This window comes from Echeneis naucrates, chromosome 7, assembly GCF_900963305.1.
Source record: "Echeneis naucrates chromosome 7, fEcheNa1.1, whole genome shotgun sequence".
Classification (NCBI taxonomy): domain Eukaryota; kingdom Metazoa; phylum Chordata; class Actinopteri; order Carangiformes; family Echeneidae; genus Echeneis; species Echeneis naucrates.
In genome coordinates, this window is record NC_042517.1 from 13,407,726 (window position 1) to 13,429,779 (window position 22,054).

The 22,054-nt window shown below is 41.3% G+C and overlaps 1 protein-coding gene across 3 annotated transcripts in view; it reads right to left on the reverse strand.

The window, feature by feature from the left end:
* The window catches only part of LOC115045934 (low-density lipoprotein receptor-related protein 1-like), a 77,242-nt gene that overhangs the window by 44,553 nt on the left and 10,635 nt on the right, over positions 1-22,054 (reverse strand). For all 3 annotated transcript variants that reach the window (XM_029505925.1, XM_029505926.1, XM_029505924.1), the window contains exons 2-6: positions 21,597-21,737; positions 9,171-9,308; positions 2,797-2,916; positions 2,381-2,509; positions 1,865-2,125 (exon numbers count right to left, since the gene is read on the reverse strand). In XM_029505925.1, the coding sequence (XP_029361785.1) occupies positions 1,865-2,125; positions 2,381-2,509; positions 2,797-2,916; positions 9,171-9,308; positions 21,597-21,737 (789 nt within the window). The remainder of the gene's footprint in view (positions 1-1,864; positions 2,126-2,380; positions 2,510-2,796; positions 2,917-9,170; positions 9,309-21,596; positions 21,738-22,054) is intronic.

The window sequence follows — 22,054 nt, forward strand, 5'->3', positions numbered from 1 at the left end:
GCTACTGCAATGTCAAAATAATTGACTATACAAAATCAGCATGGGACAGCTGAGAGTGATATAATCATTTCAAAATAATTTTATTTCAAATGATGAGCTATAACATGGCCATTTATTTTTCTACGGTGTTCATAAATGGGACAGTACTTGGACAGAAATGGTAAATGTCAATTCATGAAAGGTAAAACGTTCCTAAGTAATGGCTTGATGAGTGAAAAGTATTTGGGTCGCGCATGTGTTTGTCTGAGCCTCAGCTATGACTGTGTTCAAGTGACCTGACTGGACAGGTCCTGAGACGGCTAGAGGAATGTAAAGGCTCTTCAGGCTGACATAACCCAACAGAGGAATGTAAATACCATCTGCATGACCACTCTCTCACATACATGCACACACCTCCAAAGTACAGCAAATCACTACCTTCCTTCCGTTTCATTTTATCTGTAGCCTGTCTCCTTTACTTCAGTCTGTCTCTTCCACCTCTTGCCCAATTCACCAAGCCAACCACTGAACAGAGCGTTGAATCCAAAAGCCACAGAGGGTGAGCTGGGATATAGCCTACTCATGAGAGTGTGGGGAATCAACTGGGGTTCACGGAGCCTCCAAGCCCCCGCTGTACCTCGGCTGTGCCCCAGCTGTCAGCAGGGACAGCAGTTACCCAAGCTTCATTTTAATGGGATATGAGCCGAGGGACTTTTGATGACACCGTATGTTGTGGGAACCACTTTTCAGGTTCTACACACCCAGCTTCTTCTTGATTTATTCATGTCTGCTGTTCTACGCCTGGAGCTAATTCCCAAGGGAACATTTCCCACATGCACCTACAAATGAACGGACGCATAAGCCCACAGCCTGGCTTATATTTTGTCTAGATTTTTAGCCTCATTTTAAGGAGTAACAGCTCAGTCAGACAAGCAAATAAAAACAAACCTTGTCAGACTCGTAATCAGACACAAATCAGGTCAGCATTATGTGAGTCATTATCACAAAGCCTAGTGTTCAAACGCTGTGGATGTTAGTCTACTTGTGTGTGTGTGTGTGTCCTTGCGTCTGGGTTTTGCTCATGAAATGAGATTCTATAAGTTTAGACGATGCCTATGGCCATAAAGTCATCTGCATACCTGAGGCCAGACGTTTCTCTTGTCACTGTTTATCAGTTGTCATGCATACTCTGCCCAAATTCGCACAGACATGCACTACCTATCTGTAACACTCCACAGGACAAAATGTACAATACATATGACGGGAAGCCCAACTGCCTGATCATCAAAGCACAATTTAATGATGGGCGGAGGATATGTACAATTACATTAAAACAAAAAAGAGAAGTAAAAAATAAAGACACGCTTGTGAATAGTCAGCACATAAATCAAGCAACAGAGTGGGCGACTGTGGGCCTGTCAAGAAATGGGCAACCTTAAGGTATGTTGGAGGCTTTATGTGTATTGTATCACTGTAAGTCACCTGCACACATATTGCCTCGACAGGATGATTTAGTGGCAGTGTCAGGGTGCCCCTGTTCTTCAAAGGGAAACCTTTTGAAAAATATAGCTGGACTCAGCGTTTCAACTTGGCACTTTTATGCAGCCATGAGCAGCTTTCGGAGATCAGGCTGTATTGCTTCACATATTGCTTTTACATTTGTCTGAGCAAATGCAAAGCTAACCATTTGATTCCTGGGGCAAGGAGAGGAAATTTGCACTGGGGGAATTAAAAACTCAAACTCATGGCCTGACTGCTGCTTAACTCTCATGCTTTCAGAGTAGCTAACAACCTTTCTACATCAATACTGTGATTACAGAAAATACAAAATATATCTAGAAAGAAAAGCCTCTGAATATCTGTGACTGAGAATGAAATTACTCACGGTGTAGGCTGAGGGAGATGTTGATTGTGCGAATGTTTATGACAGTCTTGAGGTCAGGGATGCTGGCACACTTCAGCTGGGTCGCAGCAGGGGTGTCACCCACATCGATCCAGCACACCGTCTCCTCGGCATAGATGAAGTCCATGGCCATGGTCTGCTTGGTGGTGATGGACGGTAGGCGAGACAAGGATCCGCCCAGGGAGGTGCAGCGGATGTCATGGAGGTTAGCAATCAACAGCATAGGCAGACGATCCACCGGCTCTGAGGATGATATGAAGAGAAGGCAGGGAGATAAAGAGAAGTCAAGGGTCATTTATTCACTGTACACCTGCAAGATATCTCTCTTCAGTAAGCATTGCAAGATACAGGGGTGGCACATAATAAAAGATGTAATTATTTGATATATTACAGCAGGGGAGCCATTTCCAACAGAGAGACAAATCAAGTCTAATACATTGGTGCTTTAGTAGGACCTGCATTCTTGGTCTCTCTCCCTCTTTTCTGTTCTGTTCTCACCATTTTTGGCTTTGCAGGAGCGATTGTCTGGCTGCAGCAGGTAGCCCTCCACACAGCTGCAGATGTAGGAACCTTCAGTGTTCGTGCATGTCTGACTGCATGTTCCATACATGTTGCATTCATTGAAATCTACAAGAACAGCACAATGCATTAAAAGAAAGTCTGTGATCCTCATAAATACATAGAGATCGAACTGTACTTTTTTTGCAATTTTCTGCCTCGGAAAAAGCTATGGTTGTTACCAAATTCTGTAACATGTATTTATTTTCAAACTTGTTGGCTGATTTAAAAAATGTTTTAGTCTTCTCTGCATGCTGCCCCACACAAATTCCACAGACAGCAAGCAGAAAGCCAGAGTAATCAGATGATTACTTTCAGTGTAACTTTGGTCAAGCTAGAGTAAATCACCCACTCACCTTTACATGTCTTTCCATCTGCAGCAACCTCATAGCCATTTCTACAGTAGCACCGAGGACCATCATGAGTCACAGCACAGCCAAACTGGCATCCATGGAAGGCACAGTTTAGTATTCGCTCTGTACCAGGAAAAAAAAAAAACAGACAGAAAATGATACATACTGTGAAGACAAATAGTGACCGCAATGGGAGCCTTAGAAACTTTGATTTTGTTTTAGACAAACCTGAATTACAATGAATAAACGAATCTAAATAACTGTCTCCTTGGTTTGGTTTTGTAAACATAAGCTTTCAACCGTTCATGGCAATCCCACAGCAGTCTTCACAAAAACATACAGATAGTGTAGTTGTATTTGCATGTTATAGAGAGAGGGCAAACAGGGGTCATACACGTGTAGGCATGTGTGTCCATCTGTGCATGTGACAGATGGGGGTTGATTTGAATGTGCACGCGTTACAGGGCCTGTTCTTTCCCGCCCCCAAGGGAACTCAAGGACACATCCTTTTGGCAGGAAATGAAAGAGGGGCATCCACAGATCCCCTCATCTTGCTCTCTATAGTGTGTGTGTGTGTGTGTGTGTGTGTGTGTGTGTGTGTATGTGTGTGTGTTGCCTGGGAGATAACTGGGATAGAGACACATAGATGTGTCAGACATCTGACATTACAAAACAAATTTCTAGTAAGCTTCTATCAGCTTTTATTATGCAGAAAAAAGTATGATAAATTGGGGCTTCTGAAATATTTAGGTCATACGTGCATTTAGCAAAAACAGGACTGTGACTCTGGGTGAGTGATGTCCCAGAGTTCAAGAGATCCAAGACATAGATAAAGTTAAAGAGAGAACTACAGTATTTGACAACAGTGAGATAGATATTCATCAATAAATGAGCAACACTCATTTATCGACGAATATTCTCTTCATACAACTCAGTCACTCTCTCCATTTCTGTAAGTTTTGTCTTGCAATTAAGACACTAGCCTAAATATGACAAGCTTTTATTTTCATGCCACAGCCTGACAACAGAACAACCACCAGCTACCATTTGGAGCGCCTAGACAGCTGCTGCAGCAACACTGAGCAGCGAGTGAGGCTGAAGCCATCAACACCCATATTTCACACGCTGATCTGGGAAGCTAAACTGTATTTAAATATTCATTGAACTTGATCAGAGACATTATTATTATAATCATTTATGCATTTTCAAGTGTAAACAAATGGGAGGAGGAAAAAAAAGAAGCTTTAATAAAATCCGCCGTCCAACAAAAAAGGTGAATGAACATTGACATCCTATGTTTACAGTATTCAGTAACATTGTGGCTGTGAGAGTGTAGATTGGAGCGTTGAAGGCTTTATTATATAAAGCTTTTGGCACTCTGGGCCACAATGACCCTTTTGTTGTGGCCCCAGTGAAAAGAAGAGTCCCCCACCAAATACTGTGGCCCGTATCAAATCCATTCAATCCATTCACCAAGCCTGAAACTGTGAGAGGGGAGCTATGAAACACCCACAAAACACAGTTGTTTTTAAGTTGTTGTTTGGGGGGGGGGTTATGTTTGTTTGTTTGTTTTTTCCAAACACTTTGTATCTGAACAAGCCTGGGTCAGTAATCTGGGCTACCTGAACAACGGGTTAGCACTAAGGATAAAATGAATAACTCTATAATTATCAAAATAATATCCACCAATTCAAACTTACTTGTCCATCAATTTTTCTAAAGCAACTTCCTTCTGAAAAACATTTTAAAATGCACTTTGGTGGTTCATCTGGCAGAGCCACGAAGACTCTTCCCTAACCTCGACTCCTGAACTTGGCTTCAAGTCCGACCTGACAGTCTTTCCTGCACGTCATCCCCCGTCTCTGTCCCTGACCACCCTGTCCCTCTGAGTGAAAGTTTAACATGGGGTGTGTATCTGCAGAACCTTTGGTTTGTTCTGACCCAGGAGAGATTTTGGAAATGTGCCAAAACGCGAGGAGACATGACAGAAGCAGAGAGGTGGAAGAAGAGAACAATTGGAGAAGTAATGAGAGCACAGGAATATCAGAACAAGCAGCGGTAGAGAGAAGCCCATAAAGGGCTCACGAGTATGGAGCAATCAGAAAGTTCCACATCCAAGCAAATACGAAAGAGCAGTGTGTCGGATGTTTGAGCAGGGGTTAAAGAACAAAGCAAACAAATCACACAGTGACACACTTCAGGCCTTCAGCCATAAACAAGCAATTGATCCTGTAACTGCAAGTGTGCAAAGGAAGCAGGGAGTGAGACTATAAAGTTGTTTGTCATACAGAAGAGAATTTTACCAGAAGACATGACACATCTCGGAACCATAAATATCCTGATGTTGCAACCCATGCATGTTCAAAAAAGCAGACAATAATGACTCAGAGCAGCAAACTATGTATGCCCTGTGATGAATATATTAGGCGTCCATGCAAACTCAGGAACAGAAGAAAAACGCCCGCACCCTCGGCTGCAAAAGGACCCTGCCAACATGAGTATTCTGGAAACTAGGCTCTCAGCTTTAGAGACAACGTTGGCAGATGTACAACCAACACACACATGCACAAAAATGCACATATAAATAAAAAGGGAAGAGTGGTGAAGACCATATACAGGGACAAAATAAGAGACTCGATAAGAAACTGATCATGACAACTGGGACAGAATGAAGAAAGGTGGAAGAACTGCTCATGCACAAACAGTGCATGAGAAAATGGATGACAATCGCCTAAAAAAAAAAATAAAAAAAAACATTGGGCTGATGGGAAAGTGGAACCGTGTGGCACAGGCTGAATGGGACAGAGAGCAGGTGTAGCTGGGGGGGTTCATGGTTACAGTTATGGAACAAACCTGTCACGACTGAATAATTTGATAAAGCTCTCCTTCAGAAGATCAGCTCATCTATCCATCAGCTGGCTTAAAAACAAATCCCACTTCTTACAAAGAAAATATTGAAAGCAAAAATTGAACAAAACATTCACTGTATTAACTTCTCAAGCGTGTGACATTACACAAAGAGACAATTCCCAGGACATTCCGACTGTTGTGCTCCATCTGTCTGAAAGCAAGTCCACACATGCCCCTGTCCTCTACCTGTGGCTGATGGGAGCTTACTCTTTTCCTATATACATCTATCATGCTGGTTGATGGCTGCTTCTAAAACTTGATTGTTTGTTAATTCTCCATACCTCAAATGTTTATTCCTAACATATTAGCAATATAAGAATCTTGAATGCTTAAAAGAAGTTTTAAGCATTCCAAAGACAAAGTTTTTATCTCACATATCCTGTGGAAAAAAAGGTTTGAAATCTGGGTCTATTCTCCATATTCAGTTCTTTTCTATGGATGTGTATAAATTAAAAACAATCTTGGAGAATTCATCTTGTCTATTCTAAAGAAACATTTTGTAAAAAAAAACATTTCATTACACAGGCCTAAACAATAATAGTTGTTAGTGAATCAGAAATAAAAAGATATGACTGAATTTAAAGGTGTGCCTGTGACTGTAGGTAGGAGAGGAGCATGCAGGGAGGCTAACCATAAAAGTGAATTTAATGGCAGTTGTTTGCAGGCTGCATAGTCAAAGGGAGTGAAGTAACCATTTACAAACACAAGAAGGGCAGCAGCTTGAGTAATGAGCAAACAGTAGCTGAAACCGTACCTAACAGTGGCAGCATGCTGAAATCTAAATTTACAGAAATACAGACACAGAAAGTACCCACAGTGTGGCAACAACAACCACGTGCCTAGGAAAATCAATACTCAAATTTCCCAAGTGAAGAAATAAGTGATAATTTATTCTTCTATTTAAAACTTCATACAGTGATGGCTAAAGATGGACAATAAAACAGGTCCTACCATGCAAGAAACGCAGCAAAGAAACTCATTTAAGTGAAGGCCTACTCACGTACAAGGATGAAACTGTGATCTTTCTGCAGGCAGCTTCAGATTGACTGATTGTCATTCTGCTGTTAGTGGGACATGAAGTACAATAGCCCACTGCAGGCATGAACAATAGCGTCAGGTCATGACAATAATCAGGGTTCCCTTTGGGATGAAAAAAAAAGGGAAAGTGCTGCCATGACCCCATTTTCTTTTCCCTCCCAGTCAATTCGCTCCCCCCAACACACACACACACACACACACACACACACACACACACACAGACACAGACACAGACACAGACACAGACACAGACACAGACACACACACAGACACAGACACAGACACACACACACACACACACACACACAATTTAGTATCAAATATACATTTAGTTAAATAGGCCTCATTAAATAAAGATTTTTTTAACTATGTTTTGTGTTTTGACCAAAGGCAAAGATCTCCAGCAACATTAGGTCTCACACTTGGAACACATTTGCAGTATTTGTACTTTTGCTATTGAGTAAGGCACCAAGGCCCGATCCCGTGTTGTGCCAGTTTTTTTTTTTTTTTTTAATGCAGTATTACATTTCTGGCCATTTGAAGGGAGTTAGTTTCTGGGAGAAAATGGGATACGAACCTGAATAATAAAGTCGCTAATAGGTAGACTGTTCTCAATTAACTGTTTACTCTCATATTTATTTTTGATTTTGCAATCAGTCAAATAACAGAAAATAAACACTCAAGCTTGAAACCATACTGCCAATTGCAACCTCACCACCCATCATTGGACAACTTCCCCAACTGGTGACTCCCTGTTTTCACTCCCAATCATGCTAAATAATCTCAACTCTTGCCACACACTATGAAATTGCTGGGAAAATTTATTTAAGCCAGATAAAATTTTTGTCCAACTTGCCTTGCAACACTCCCTCTCCAACTTTCTAACCCCTCTTGTCAACAACTTTGGTGGACTAACTTGACACACTGAGTGACAAAGTGTGCTTTCAGGCATCAGCGCCCAGGTACACTTTCACAACCAGGCAGTTTGTACAAGAACACACTAGGAAGCTTGTGAAAGGCCAGCCCTTTCCCTGAAAAGAGGGGAATGCAATGCCAAAAGTTCTGGACACACTGCTGGTGTGTTTGTGTGAATTACTGGGTGTGTTTGGGTGTGCATTCACAAAAACGTGACTGTGTGTGTGTATATGTTTGTGTGTATGTGAACACATGCATGCATTACAGGGACATGAGCATGTATGTATGTGTTTAAGTTTAGGCGTGTCCTGACCACTGCTTACCGAGGACAGCTGGACTTGTGTCCTCTGGAACAGCCGGTACATGTTTGTGACTGGATGAAATCATTCCTGTATTGTGTAACGACTTGTCTAACAGTGATGACCAGCCAGTGTGTTGGATAATCACACTCTCACCCACTCTGTACAACTGTCCCCTTAATCTGGCCAACAGTATTCCTGCTTCTCTGGCCAAACCTTGTCACACTTAAATACTCTGACTAATTCAAACTCTCATCTAATAAATAAAAGGCTTTGAGATTTATTATATAAACACACCTTTAGAGTGAAAATAACAGAGCAACTGGTGTCAAAACACTCAGAGCTGTAAGTAATATGAATATTAAAATGGTACAAAACAGCATAAGTAACAGAAAAGATCCAAAATAACTCAGATTTAACAATGCAGATACCTGAAATAGTTAACTTTTGATAATACTTTGAAATTAGCAGAAAAGTTAAGGCAATCTTATCTGTTTTCAGAGATTGCAAACAGGACTATCGTCCACTCAGACTTCAGGACTGATCGTAAATATTTGATCTGGGGATTTCATATTCTCAGAAAGGGCTACCAGCAGTGGTCTGCTGCTAAAACAAGTGAACTGGAGAGGCCAACACAGAGATGAGCAGCACAAAAAATTAAACGTGCACATACATGGCAGCATGTGTTATTGCAGCTATGAAGAGGCAGAAGGATAGACTGCATTATCTAACACTGAACACTGAGGCAAACCTCTGAAGGCAGCCAGTGTTTGCTCCTTTGTCTGCACTAACAAAGAGCAACACTTTGGACTCAATATGTTCCATCTCGCATTCTTCTGTAGGCTCTAATTAATAGTGGAGGAGTTGATGGGATTCTCCTACATCTGCATCTAGGCTGAAAGCTCATCATTCCCGCAGGGATTTGGAGAAACATTGTCGTCGTCATAAAGCTGATTGATATATTAATGACTCTTTTTCCCCAAGAAAGTTGAATTCCATTGTAATTGCTCAGGCCAGAGCATGCCAGCTAATTAAAGGACCTAATAGCGGAGATTAGTGGGCAGATATTAAACATTTTCAACGATGAGGAAAGGAGATGTCAGTTTTCTGCTGGACAGAAACCGGTTGGCCAGTTTTGACCCACAATTAAGCCTCAACAGTCACAGGTGTTTGTGCGACTGAAGCAATCAAGAAAAAGAAGGTGCCGTGTGTTACCTCTGCAATGAGGACCTTCGTCCCAGCCGTCAGAGCAGTCGGGGACTCCATCGCAAAGTTTGCTCATATGGATACACACATCCAGTTCCAGACAACCATGATCATTGACAGGACACCGGTTCACTCTGTTGTGTGTACCTGAAACAAAAGCAAAACACATCTAAGGAAAGATAGAAACACAAAGCAACACATAAAGAGAAATTCCAGCAAATAAATAACTCATAACAACAACAGTAAAAGGAGCAGGCCAAAACTTCAAAATGTGCGTATTTGAGTTAAGTTATGGTTAATAAAACTGGGGATTTTACAGCTTAGACTGTGGCTATGAATGAAGCCCTTTAAAATTCAGATGCTGTCAAACCTGGACAGACTTCAGTCAAAATGAGAAAAAGGAAACACAGCATTTTAGCTGTTTTCATTCCAATCTTTCTAATGTAAGCAGGTTGTCTCTTGGAGATCAAGATCTCATTTGGTTCTCTGGTCTCACTTGAGACCAGAGACACATGCACAAAGACAGCAAAAGGCTCCCAGTAGCACACAACCACATATAAATAACATGAAAAGCAAACATCTTCTTAATTTATTTACCTCTGCTGACCATTCACTCTCACGCTGCTCCAAAAAGGTGCCATCATGGCAGCCTCCTGGTCAAATTTTTACAAACTCAAACGATCCTCAACTTTGGGGCAAGTATTGCTTACTTAAAATGGAAGAATAAGATATGGCTTTAACTGTTTGGCGCCCGTTTCTCTGTGCATGACTAGTCACATTACATGAACAACCCTCAGAATCATCCCAGGACTAGTTGCAGATATATCTGTCAGTTTTACTTGAAGCCGATAAGTAAAACTAGAGGATACCTGGTAACTGGTTATTTTTGAAACAATATCACTCAGTGACTGGCATTGCCAAGTTGATGTCCTGCCCAGAAATCCTTAGCAATGTTGTTTGTTTTTGCGGACTCTTATAACATTATAGGATATTTTAAACTCTACAGGCTTTAGGAGCACTTGGAGCCTCAGCTGAAATCTGATTAGAAGAAGTGAGAAAGCTGCTTCCCCTTTTTTTGGACATAAAGTGAGCATATGAGTGTTTCACTTTGAGTGCTATTACTAGGGAAAATAACACCAAAGTGGTTAGCTGTCACAAAGTCTGACTATCAAGGATCCAAGGTCAATTGACTGCCTGGCTTAATGACAGTCTGAAACTGTTTAACTTTGTTTTACTTTCATGCTGCAAGTTGTTCAATTTCAACTTCACTTCTTTTGTATCAATCATTGGAAAACTATATTCTCCAATATTCTTCTGGGAGGAAAAAAAAAAAAAAAGCAACCTTGAGTTTATGCACAAACTGAATGTGCCCCGCAATATCCTTTACCTGCAAACGTACAGTAAATGTATGTGCCATCTGTGTGTACAGACAACTTACACAGATCACACAAATACCCTATGAGAAAATAGATACGTGGAATGGCAAGGGTGTGGACAGCAAACAAATGTGATGACGAATGTGATCTATGATCCAGAAAAAAAAAAATTGTTGTTTTGTTTTTGTTTTTTTTTTAAACCAGCATTGGACCAGAACATACAGTAAATGCAGTCTCTTCCTCGCACTCTTTCCCACTCTTCTGTCTATCTCTCCTCTCTGCCCACACTACACAGCAAACAGTTTGCTTTGGCTGTTTTTCTTCTTCCTCCTCAGCTTCGCTCACCCTTTCTCTCTCTCTCTCTCTCTCTCTCTAACATCTGCTGACCCATTTTAGAAGACGAGAAGCAAAGAAAACAAAGTTCACGATCCGTAGAGTTTTGTGTGGCGCTGGAAGAGGCTTTGATAGCATGATATCTGCATATACACCGCCTCAGATTTAAACCTGTTTCAGATGCCTCTTTCAGATTCTTTCAGATTCTCACACACGCAAAGTCTCTGGTGTCTGAATATTAAGCAGCTATCGCAGCCAAAATACAGTTCCTTTGACCCTTATTTCTGCTTTCATCCATTTGGAACATCTACTTATCTGAGTTGAGAGTCTGAGGATTGTGTAGTGCTACATGTTGTACAGATTGCTAAGCCTGCTAAGAAAAACCTAAAAAAAAAAAAAAAAAAAAAAACAACAACAAAAAAAGCTGGTGAGCAGAAATTTGATTGGTTCGATTTGACGTGACATGAAGTATTTTACCTCTCCACTATGCAAGCCTACCTACCAAACATACACGTGATAATACGTGCCTCTGCACAGCTAAAACTTTAGATATAATCGCAAAACATGTCACGTCTTTATGAATCCAAGGCTGCATGTGTGTAAAGATTTATATGAGGGAGAACGTTCGCCTTAAAACTGCTCCTTATCCATCCCAGAGATTAACATCCACACAGATAACATAATATGCAACTCACTCAAAAAAGGTGCCCTAAAGTGACAAGAGTTCCTACAATGATCTCACCTCAGTAGCCTTTGCGCAACATTTGAACAGAGAATTAGCTTCTAATACATCTGACTCAGGGAGAAGGAGAGCAGCTCTCCCAGCCGGGGGACGTTAGCATATTAGCAGCCCTCCTACAGTCCCGGCCTGTAAGCCAGCCTGATTTACATTCAATAAACTGCCAACACGGGGATTTCAACATAAACTGCACTACCAGGAATAAACTGCCATGCCAAGGATTTAGCCTTTGTCAACTGTTTGCTTAGTATAAATGGCAAGTCATAGTGAATGTCATCTCAACAAAACCTTCGGCACACTCTGCAACTATGCATACATGCATAAGTATATTTGACCAAATGTGACATGCCAATGACAGCAGTCAGATTTGAGAAACTGTGGGTCTTGTTCCACAATCCAAAGAAGCTCTACTTTCCTTCACACACAAACAAACAAGTTTTTGAATACGCATTAACAAATGCCAGCAATCCACCAGAGCCAGAAAAAAATTGTTTGAGTTCCACAGCACAGTAATACCTTGGCAGTGACTGAATACAGACCAGCAGCAGACAACTATATAGAAAGGACAATGTGGAGGATTAAATAACTTTGCAGAAGGGACAACGGCGAGGAACTCTGTACTCCCTGCTCCAGTTTGGGAGGTTGCTGGCATCCCTCATACTGGCAGTAGTCATTTTCTGTGGCATCTGTCAGCGGAACGGAGAATTAGATGTAAAGCTGAGAGCAAAGAACACAGCAGAACTTCTACTGTCATTTTTCATGTGCACACACTATCCACACAACGTGCAGGTCTACAAAGTGGTGCTTCAGTATTTTTATTGAGTTTTGTGCTTGAACATAAGTGGGGTCCATCATTACATGAGGGTAACATTTGAAAATGTTAAGGTCCCTGGGGAATTGATAGAATGGAGTCCATGTGTAGCTCATATTTTAGGACAGAGCCAGACTGGGCGACTGTAGGTCATTTCCAAAGATTTTACAGTTAAGGCGTGAAGGAGAAAGCTGGAGTTTTATTTTAACCCCCAAACCCTGCAATCTCTGCATGAATTTAAACTGCAGCACAGTTACACACCAGTAACTTCTCTCTCCCATACCACATCCCAATCGTTGGCATGGGGATGTATTATTTACACCAAGTCCATTTGTCATGTCAGTGCAACATCCTGTGTAGTCTATATGGTATTTTAACTTCAGACCATACCAGGAATCATTTCACTGGGCGTTCCAGTAACATGGCTTTTGTTTTGTTTTACCATATTATGTGAATAACTCTGCTGTTCTTGGCATTTTTTGGGAAAAACAGTCTTGGACAAAATTTTCTGTGCGCCCCTTTTCACTCGCTCTTTTCCTTCCCTCTGCTCGCCAAATTTTGTTTTAAACTAAGGTTTCTGGGAAACAATGCCACAACATAAACTATTTATTTTGAGCCAAAGAAAGCGTTTGGGGGGATAGGCTTCTCTCCATCATGTGTGAAGCTCTCTGTAATATCAGTTTTTCATAAGGGCTATAAATGTTTTCATAACAAAAAACCTAAACAATATTTTTTTATTTACTAACTTTCTTAAGAATGACTTAGAGCCATCCTGCATACCAGCATCTACGTAAGCTCTTAATGACAAAATAAAAAAATAAATAAAATAGTAATTTTAACCAAGGATCCCAGAATTACCATTGTTCTTATTACTTTATTGATGTTTAGTGAGTATGTACTACACATTTACAACTTTTGAATGTCATTGCTTGAGAAGTTGTAAAGTCTTCTCCTCTCTCGTCTTTGTGTGTTCAGTGATGATGGTATTGAGTGTGCGTGGAGAATCATCTATAAAACAAACAGTCACTTTATGAATTGTTTTCAACAGCCGTCTTACAAAAAAGGATGTTCGATACATACTTTGCAATGCAAAAGTTAATGTTTTCAAAAATAAGTAGTTTATTTTAAGTAAATTCCATTCCAATGTCTTTATTTAGGAAGTAACTTGGTAACTCTAAATTTAAGATCATGTGCTTCCAGCACAAGTCTTTGCCTGGAAGATGGGACCTCAGTTTTTTGTTTTGTTTTGTTTTTTGCAAACACATGCAGAAAGTTTTGTCTTAACTTTCAATGTGCATTAGAGAACAACACCTTTTTGAATGCTTATATCACTTTTGTGTGTAATATAAAATAAAAGTCTTCATCATAACAATAATTAATATAGTTACACAGATTACCCACAGACAGATACATTTGCACCGTTAACTGGAGCTACTCACAATAAGATGAGCATTATTGTAAAGCTTTTAGCAAAGAATTCATAACAATCTATAAAACATAGACATCATTATGCTCTCCATCTATAAGCAGCTGCAAAATAAAAAAAACATATTTTCGAGAAAAACCTTTCTGCAATGATCTTTTCTCTCAGTTCAGTGCAGAGTTATCTGCATGGGGGAAACAAATTTCAAAATTTGTCATGGCAAAGTCTCTTCCACACTATTAGCTGGTGTATTTGAAATTACTATGGTGAAAGGGTGCAATTATCACAGAACACATGTAGTATGTTGCTTGGCTCAGGGATTGCATAGATTGTTCAGTGATTTTGACAGCTTTGGAGCCAGCACTACTAGTGAGAACAATGTAGGATGAGCAGATAGCAGAAAAAGACGAGGGGTAAATTATAACCTTCACACCTATTGGAGGGCAGAGTAGGGATAATTATATTATTGCACTAAAACGACGAACTGGTGATCAACGAACCTTAATATTAAAATACCTTTGCTGTGTCTTAACTGTTGAAATCTCTCTTTAACTCTGCTTTGCGATTTCTTTGTTCCAATTACCTTCATGAATAAAATAGTTGAAGAAGGACTGCTGAGATTTGGCATGATTAAAACATTACAAAACTGTGAGTTGAAAATAAATAAATAAATAAATAAATCTGTTCAGTTTTATTTTAAATTCTTATTTCAGCATGGACCGAAATATTACTGTGCAAAGACTGTATCACTCATTTCTCCTGAGCACAATGTAAAATTTAGTCAGGCATTATTGCTTGTGTCACCTTCAAATAATTACTTAAACTGTTATACCTCACCTGTGGCTCTTGGCTCCTCTAAGCTTCTCCAGTCAACACAAGGCATTGGGACTTGTAACAGGAAACACAGCGGCTCTCATTGTGTCCTCCCCTCCATCACCTCAACCTCTCAAACACACCATCCCCCACCCCACAGTTCCCGTAGTTATGCAATAACCTTAAATTTGGGTCCCCTGTCGATCTTTTGTCCTGAACATAAAAGCTTCCTTTTCTTCCTGCTTCGTGAGCACCATACCAGCCCCTGACTGACTTCCACAAAGTCTTGCTGTCAGCTCAAATGAATATGTTGTGCAGAGTGACAGGGAGGCCTGCCCACTGACTGGCTCTCCCCACATTGGAATCACACTCTAAAGCAGCATGCACAACAAGCACGTGGCCAGCGGACACAGGACTCGCAGTGAGGCACATTCTGCTCCCACTGGAAAGAAGGCCTGACACGCTCCTCTTTCTCCATGTCTGAGACATGTTTAAACATAACTTGGTATGGTTTTCTGTATTTAGTGTCTCGACTGCTGTATAACTATCCAAATAAAGATTACATGAAAAGTGAAAATAGTTGATAAATATCTCTAGAATTAAGGAAAGTAGCAAAAAGGTTTCCACAGTAAAACTCTTGTCATTATTCACTTCTCTCCTGCTCATGGATATAATCAGTGTATTCCCAAGAGTCATAGCAGGTTAAATATATTGCCTCTGTGTTACAATATCATCCTCTTTGAAGCCCTGTGAGTATACATATGGTGCCCGAGTAGATCTGAATATTTTGACAACTCCCTGGAAAAGCATCATTATCAATTTACATTGTTATGATCATACTAGTTGGACAGTTTTAACCAAACGGGAACATTCGGCATCCACCTATCAAAACCTACAGAGGTTCACGTTCTGAGGTAGAACAAATGGCTGAACAATACAAACCAAATCCACAAGGGAGAAAAACGGTGACACAATTACACCAGAAGAAAGACTGGACGTATGAGGAACAGGGGACAGACATGACTGGAGACTAGCTTCTCCACCTGCTGCGGCAGACAGAGGTGGAAGATTGAAGGACATAGGGCAGAATGAAAGAGGGAGCGAAGGAGACAGGGTGTGGAAGAGACAGTAGAGAACGGGAAGTGGTGCCTGTGTGGCGTGAGAATGCCCTGTGTTCTCTCTCCGTTGATAGGCCAGCAAGGCTGAGGAGGGCTCAGGGCCACAGACCAGAGGGATTTACAGGGCTTTGCTCCTTCCTCTGTGGAAGCAGTGTGTCAACCACTGCCACTGCAGATCCTCCTACCCCTGTCTGGTGCCCCCTGCAAGTACAGCTACACATCTGATTATAGGCTATGAAAGCCCCCCCCAAAAAATAAAAGCTACTCCACTGTAAAGGGCTGTCTTCTATAGAAAGAGGATCAGAGCCTTACAAAGCCATTTCCATTTTCCTCCTGAGTCCAAATGTTAATCTGCTCATTTTCTCCCATTCAAAGGCTTTTTTTTCCCTGTAAGATCATCCCCTCTCCTCTCCCCATCGCACTATGCTTCCCTATCCCATCCCACCACCTCTGCAGGCTGCTCTTCTTGGTCGCCTTGGAGAGGCTGCTGGGGCATGACAGTCAGATGGGCTGGACAAAGGACCAGGCTGGCAAGTTTCCAGAGGGAGCTCAAGGGCAAGAGATGGACAGATAACCTTGTTGTGTGGCCCACAGCCGCCTCAAGCAGCTGTATGGAGATGATAACTCAATCTTGCTTGGCCCCAGGCCTTCACATCCACTGACAAGACTCAGAATGTGTGTGGGCCAACGGCCATGGCGTGGTTGTGTGTTGCAAGTACACTCAAGACGGTTTCGTGCTCTCACCGTTACATCAGACAAAATCTTTGAACCATTTTCCAACGTGCCAGTGGCTCTGGGAAAGTAAATGACATTATATCATATGCTTACTTAAAGCTTTTCAAGGAAGTTCGAGTGTCTGAATTTCAGGGTCCACATTTGGTGATTTATTTGAAATACTTTTAGCCTCTTCAGCCATTGGTCATTTACTTTCATTATGAAACAGCATTCCAGGTATAGCCCCTCAAAATTATTTTCTGGCATCAGTGAGGACATCAAATGAATTTGTGTGCAAGTCTGTACTATGTCCTTAGTTATGTCCTTAGTAGCCTATGGCGACAACTTAAGTGATATCTTGATAGTGTAAGCAAAGGGAGTGGCTTGTCATTTGCAAATGTTACTACTTTGAGTTATCAGGTCATTATCTCTTGTTGAATGAAAGTGGATGAAATTGCAAGGGAAAAGAAAGGAAGGGTATTTACATGACTGAGATGTGTTTCACCCCCTGCTTGGAAGGCCTCCTGAGGACATTTTCATGTTAAATCCAGGGCTAAAAAGTCTAGTAGAGAATTAGGGACAGACAATTGTTGCATAAGGTTTTTAGATGTTGAAAGGGATTCCTTATTCCTTGATGACAAGGGCTTCTCGTGACGGAGAAAGAGCTTATATGCTAGGACTTAAACATCTGTTCCCATTCGCTTGCTCAACCACAGCGAAGGAGGTTCATGCAAGAATCATAATTGCACACAGACTTGGGTTCCAGACAGTCAGTGTTTTGTTTTGCTGTTTGTTTTTTTTTTGTTGTTTTTTTTTTTTATCCCAGCCATTCCAACAGAGCTGTGAAAAAAAAAAAAAAGTTGTGACAGAGCACATTTAATTTTCACACCAGAGCACTGCAGACAGAGTTGTCAAAAATGAACGCTAGAGCTGTCAAAAGCCCAGAAGACACTATGGTGAGATGGGAGGTTTCATTAAAGAACTACAGAAAGAATGACTCTCTCCTGATCACTCCATAACCTGAAATGCTGGCAAGCAAAAAATTTAAAATAAATAAATGTTGCTGCTGTTCTGGACGGTTGTTACATCAGCCAAATGCAGAGAGCTTTAGAGAACAATATGTGTCTGTGGAATTACTTATGTTTTATTCTAACCTGTTGCAGATGAAGTGTTTCATTCCAATAAATCTTTTAAGGCAGTGGTCCCCAACCACCGGGCCACGGACCGGCCATTTGGTTCCCGACCACACAAAAAGACAGAATTTAAAAAAAACATTTTATCAGATTCTGAAGGAATTTTTATTTCGAAAATGGCCAGATACATCCGTCTGTGCCTCTGACCACGCTCGTCTGACTCACGTGATAAGGTACATCAAAAATTAAGCACACAAACTAGCAAAAACAACTTTGGGAAGCTTCTTTGGAAAGGAGAGAAGATCCAATTAGGAGACAGAAAAAGAGCCTACGACTTCCAAGAAAAAGAAAGCTGCATTTAAAAGACAATATCAGGAGTCCTACTTAAAATATGGAGTACCGAGCCGTGGCAACAATGTGCCAACAGGCCGGGAAATGAGGCAATGCATGGAGACATGCACTTTATCAGCGCTTGGTCACCCTTCATACATTCAGCTTAATGGTAAGATTTATTTTTATTCACTTTGTTGTTGTTTTTTTCTATGCAGGTCCGTGAAAACGTTGTTTTTATGAAAGTGGTCCGTAGTGCAAAAAAGGTTGGGTACCGCTGTTTTACTGGAAGATTGAAAGGCATTAACACAATCTCAACAGTATGGTTAATAAAGATAGCACAAAGAACAAACACAGACACATTTCTCGGGTCCAAACCTCATCAGACCAATGTGAACTGTCTGCTTAGACAGAAAAGAAAGCCATGCACCGACATCATGAGCCCTGTTTCACAATTCTGCTGGAATTGCTGGAGATAGCTCTTTCACAACATACCACAACTGTCTATAGCAGCATAAAAGAGCAGCAGTCCTGGACAGAGCACATCGTTGAGACAGAAGAATATTAACAACTGCCCTAAGGCCATATGTCAACCACTTCCTGAGCACTATGCCTGTATGTAATTGAGGCGAAATGGCTTGTCTTAAACCAGATGAAGCCAGGGAGGGAGGGAGAGGATGCCACGGGCACACCTGCAGACAGGGGCCTGTACAGGCAGCCTGCTGATGACTATCTGGATGTCTACTAGGGCCAATGAAGGGGAGGTGCAGAGAGGCAGCGTGAGGGATATGCTGGCCCCACAGCCGCCCAGACCCCCCACCCATTATATGAAAATTCAGGCAGTACCATGAGAAAAAAAAAACAAAACAAAACACAAATCTATACATGCAGCTTACCACACAGCAGAAATCTGTCTTTAGCTGCTCAGCATAATTGCAGCTCAGATGAATGGTTTGGAAACGACAGGCAATTAGACTTCCAGACAAAAGGATACTGAAGAGTACACGTTCTTCCACCATTGGTCCTAGAGTTCAGTTCAGAGATCAGTTCTATGTTAGACAAATGCACACCCACAACTCTGATGGTGAGCGAATCCATGATCACTGTCAGCAAAAAAGGCAGCATTTAACGAAAACAAAAACTGGAGCTTTAGCCAAAATGAAAACAGTTGTGCAGTTTTTATATCATTTGAATTGAGAAAAGCACAGGCAGCAGATTCTGATTTTCACTTTTCTCAAATGGCACTTTAAAATGTTAAATATATCTACCAAAGGGGTGTTGGGCACATCACTACCTGCACACTGATCTACATGGCCAGACTGGGGCAACCCTGCACCAAGATGGAAGGGAAGTCAAGCACCCACAGGACCGAGAGGCCATAAATAGAGGGAAAAGAAGAGGAAGCCAATATGAGGAAAATATTTTAGCCATGTGAAATCTCAGAGAGGACTCTCTGTAAACCAAGCCTGCAGTTAGTAATTAACTTGAACTGCAGATAATGTCATAATTACAGGACCACGCACCACTCTAACTCCCATCAACACTAACACGCCAAACTAGACCCATGGTCTAGGTGCATGTTGGAACAGAAGTCTGAAGACCAGGGAATTTTCTCCCAAAAATTCTGACTTTCCTAAGCCAAGTTTATAAGAAAACATAAGACTGCTTTTGTAAACGATAAGGGAAAAAAAATGGTTCATCAACACAGTTGTTCAGGTTTCAGTTTGCCTGTAAAACAGATCAGTGTTTGGCCTGCCTTTATATCTAGTGTTTCCATACCAGCCCAGTTCAGAGTGGCCATGTTTACAGCATGGCTCTTGTGATGCTTTCCAGTAGGGGAATAACCAGGCCAGTGACCTCCAAACTGCTCCAGCCCATGAATGGAAAAGCCAGGTTGAAAAGAAAAAGACTTTTTCATTCCTCTGAGTCCAGACAGGATTTTAAATAACCTTCAAAGTTATTGTCAAATACTCTCTTGTCTCCATCTATGCTGGCTCCGACCCATTCACTCTAGCTTTATCTGTAGCCCTCCATTCCAAACACTGCTCACATTTTAATGGGTGGATCAACTAAACGACTGTGGATAAAATCACAGTCTGGCTGCTTTTCATTGTGATACTTAAAAGGCGCCTTGCCTTTAACTGCGCTTTTTAAGGCTGCAAACACATGGAGCTGTGCAGAGACAAACTGCATTAATTTCAGTAACAGATATTTATTATGACTCGCCTCAGAAAGTTACATGAATAGAGAAGCGCTTTAACTAAAGGTAAAGTGGCACCCGAAGGAGAGCCCATGGGAAGTGAGTGTGTAATTGGGCAGAACATATCTTGATGTTCTTTTGGAACACCACTTTCCAGCTCTTCATGCAGAAGATGAATCACACCATTGTCTCTGTCACAAAATTACATAAGTGAAATGGAAAATTCACTTCAATTGCCTGTTCGAAAGGGCATAAATTGAATGGCCACAGCTTGTTTGGGTGAATTATGTGGGTCACAATTACATAAAATTGCACATGTTCTGTGATTGCTATTATCTATAAAAACCATAACTGATTGTTTTCTTTTGAAAAACCCTTAAGTGACAGACTTTTGCTAAATTTACCGAAGACTGTGTAATTAAAGCATTAAGCTGTTAATGGTAAATTCTCAAAATAAATTCAGCATGAATTAATGAACACAGGAGAGCGACAGAGGAAACAGACGAGACTCTTCTGTCTCCTCCACCTTTGTATTTAAGCTCCAGCTAATAAAACATTTGCAGGCTCATTCTCAAACCAAGTCCTTTCAAAGACTGGACACCAAAACTGTGCATGGACGAGATCATTTGACCTGTCCGTGGGACAGGAATGTGCCCAAATTTTCACTTTCTCTATTCCTCCATCTACAGTTAGTATTTTATTTCCCTATGATCACAGCATCATGATGTCATATCACCCACAGCTGCCTCGCAGACTATGTGTAAACACTTGATTGTGTTTTCACCCACAAAAAAACAAGTCACTTAATATTGGGTGTCAGACGCTTGTCTCTGCATGCCACACTGTTGTGAGAATGCTTGGAGCATGACAGATGTAAGGTGTGGCACAAGCAGACAGTAAAATCACCATTAGCGCCTGCATATAAACAGAGGGGAAGCTTTTACCAGGGAGAGTTATGGATGGAATGGCAGGATGGGGAGGCTTACAGATGTGAGCGGCTGGGACAAGACTCTTAGGGGACTGCAGAGATCCCGCAAAGAGTCCAGACAAGAGCAGACACATCCCTGAACATTCAGACTAAACATGGCCACATAATTAGAGCTATAACTCAGCAGAGCAGCCAGAGCACACTGAAAGAAGCAGTGCCCTTCGTAGACAGGATATACACCTCTTCTCTTAGTCGGGTCAAAATTTAACAGGATGGACATTGTGCAGCTGTCGCTTTAAAGTCTTTCGGAGATAGCGAATTGTCTTTTAACATCATACATTCCGATGACATTAAATGGGGGGGTGGGCTATTGGTTTGGATGGGCCGATTTGCAAAATAGCAAAAAACAAGATGGAGGAAAACACTACTCTGAGTTGACAGCTTGGACAGAACATGAGCACCGGGGACACAAGCCTGCCGAGAGGCAGTTTTAATAGTTTCACGTGGGCACACTTACAGATTTCTGGTGATTCGTCTGAGCCATCTGGACAATCCTTCTCTCCATCACAGCGCCAGCCTCTGGAGATACAGGTCACCTGGTCCTTACATTCAAACTGCTTCGAGCTGCAGGTCTTGGGATGATCATCAATTTTGGGAGCTAAAAAAAAAAAAGAGAGGGGGGAGTTGATATGACATCATGGAAAGCAACCGTAGGTGGCAATACCTTTCAATTACAAATACATTTATAAAAAGTGCTAATGTCAAGCACCCAGTCGAAGAAATGCCAGCATGAAATGGAATTTTTGCTAAATCTCTATTATTTCCTGTGCAGAATCTCCATAGGAAATTTCCACCTTCAAGTAGCAGCAATCTCAACTCAGCAGGGCACAGCAACATGCAGAGTCAATCCAAGCCTACAGTGATGTTTTTGTATCAAAGGACCCACAGGCACACTCTGAAACCTCCTCTACAAGC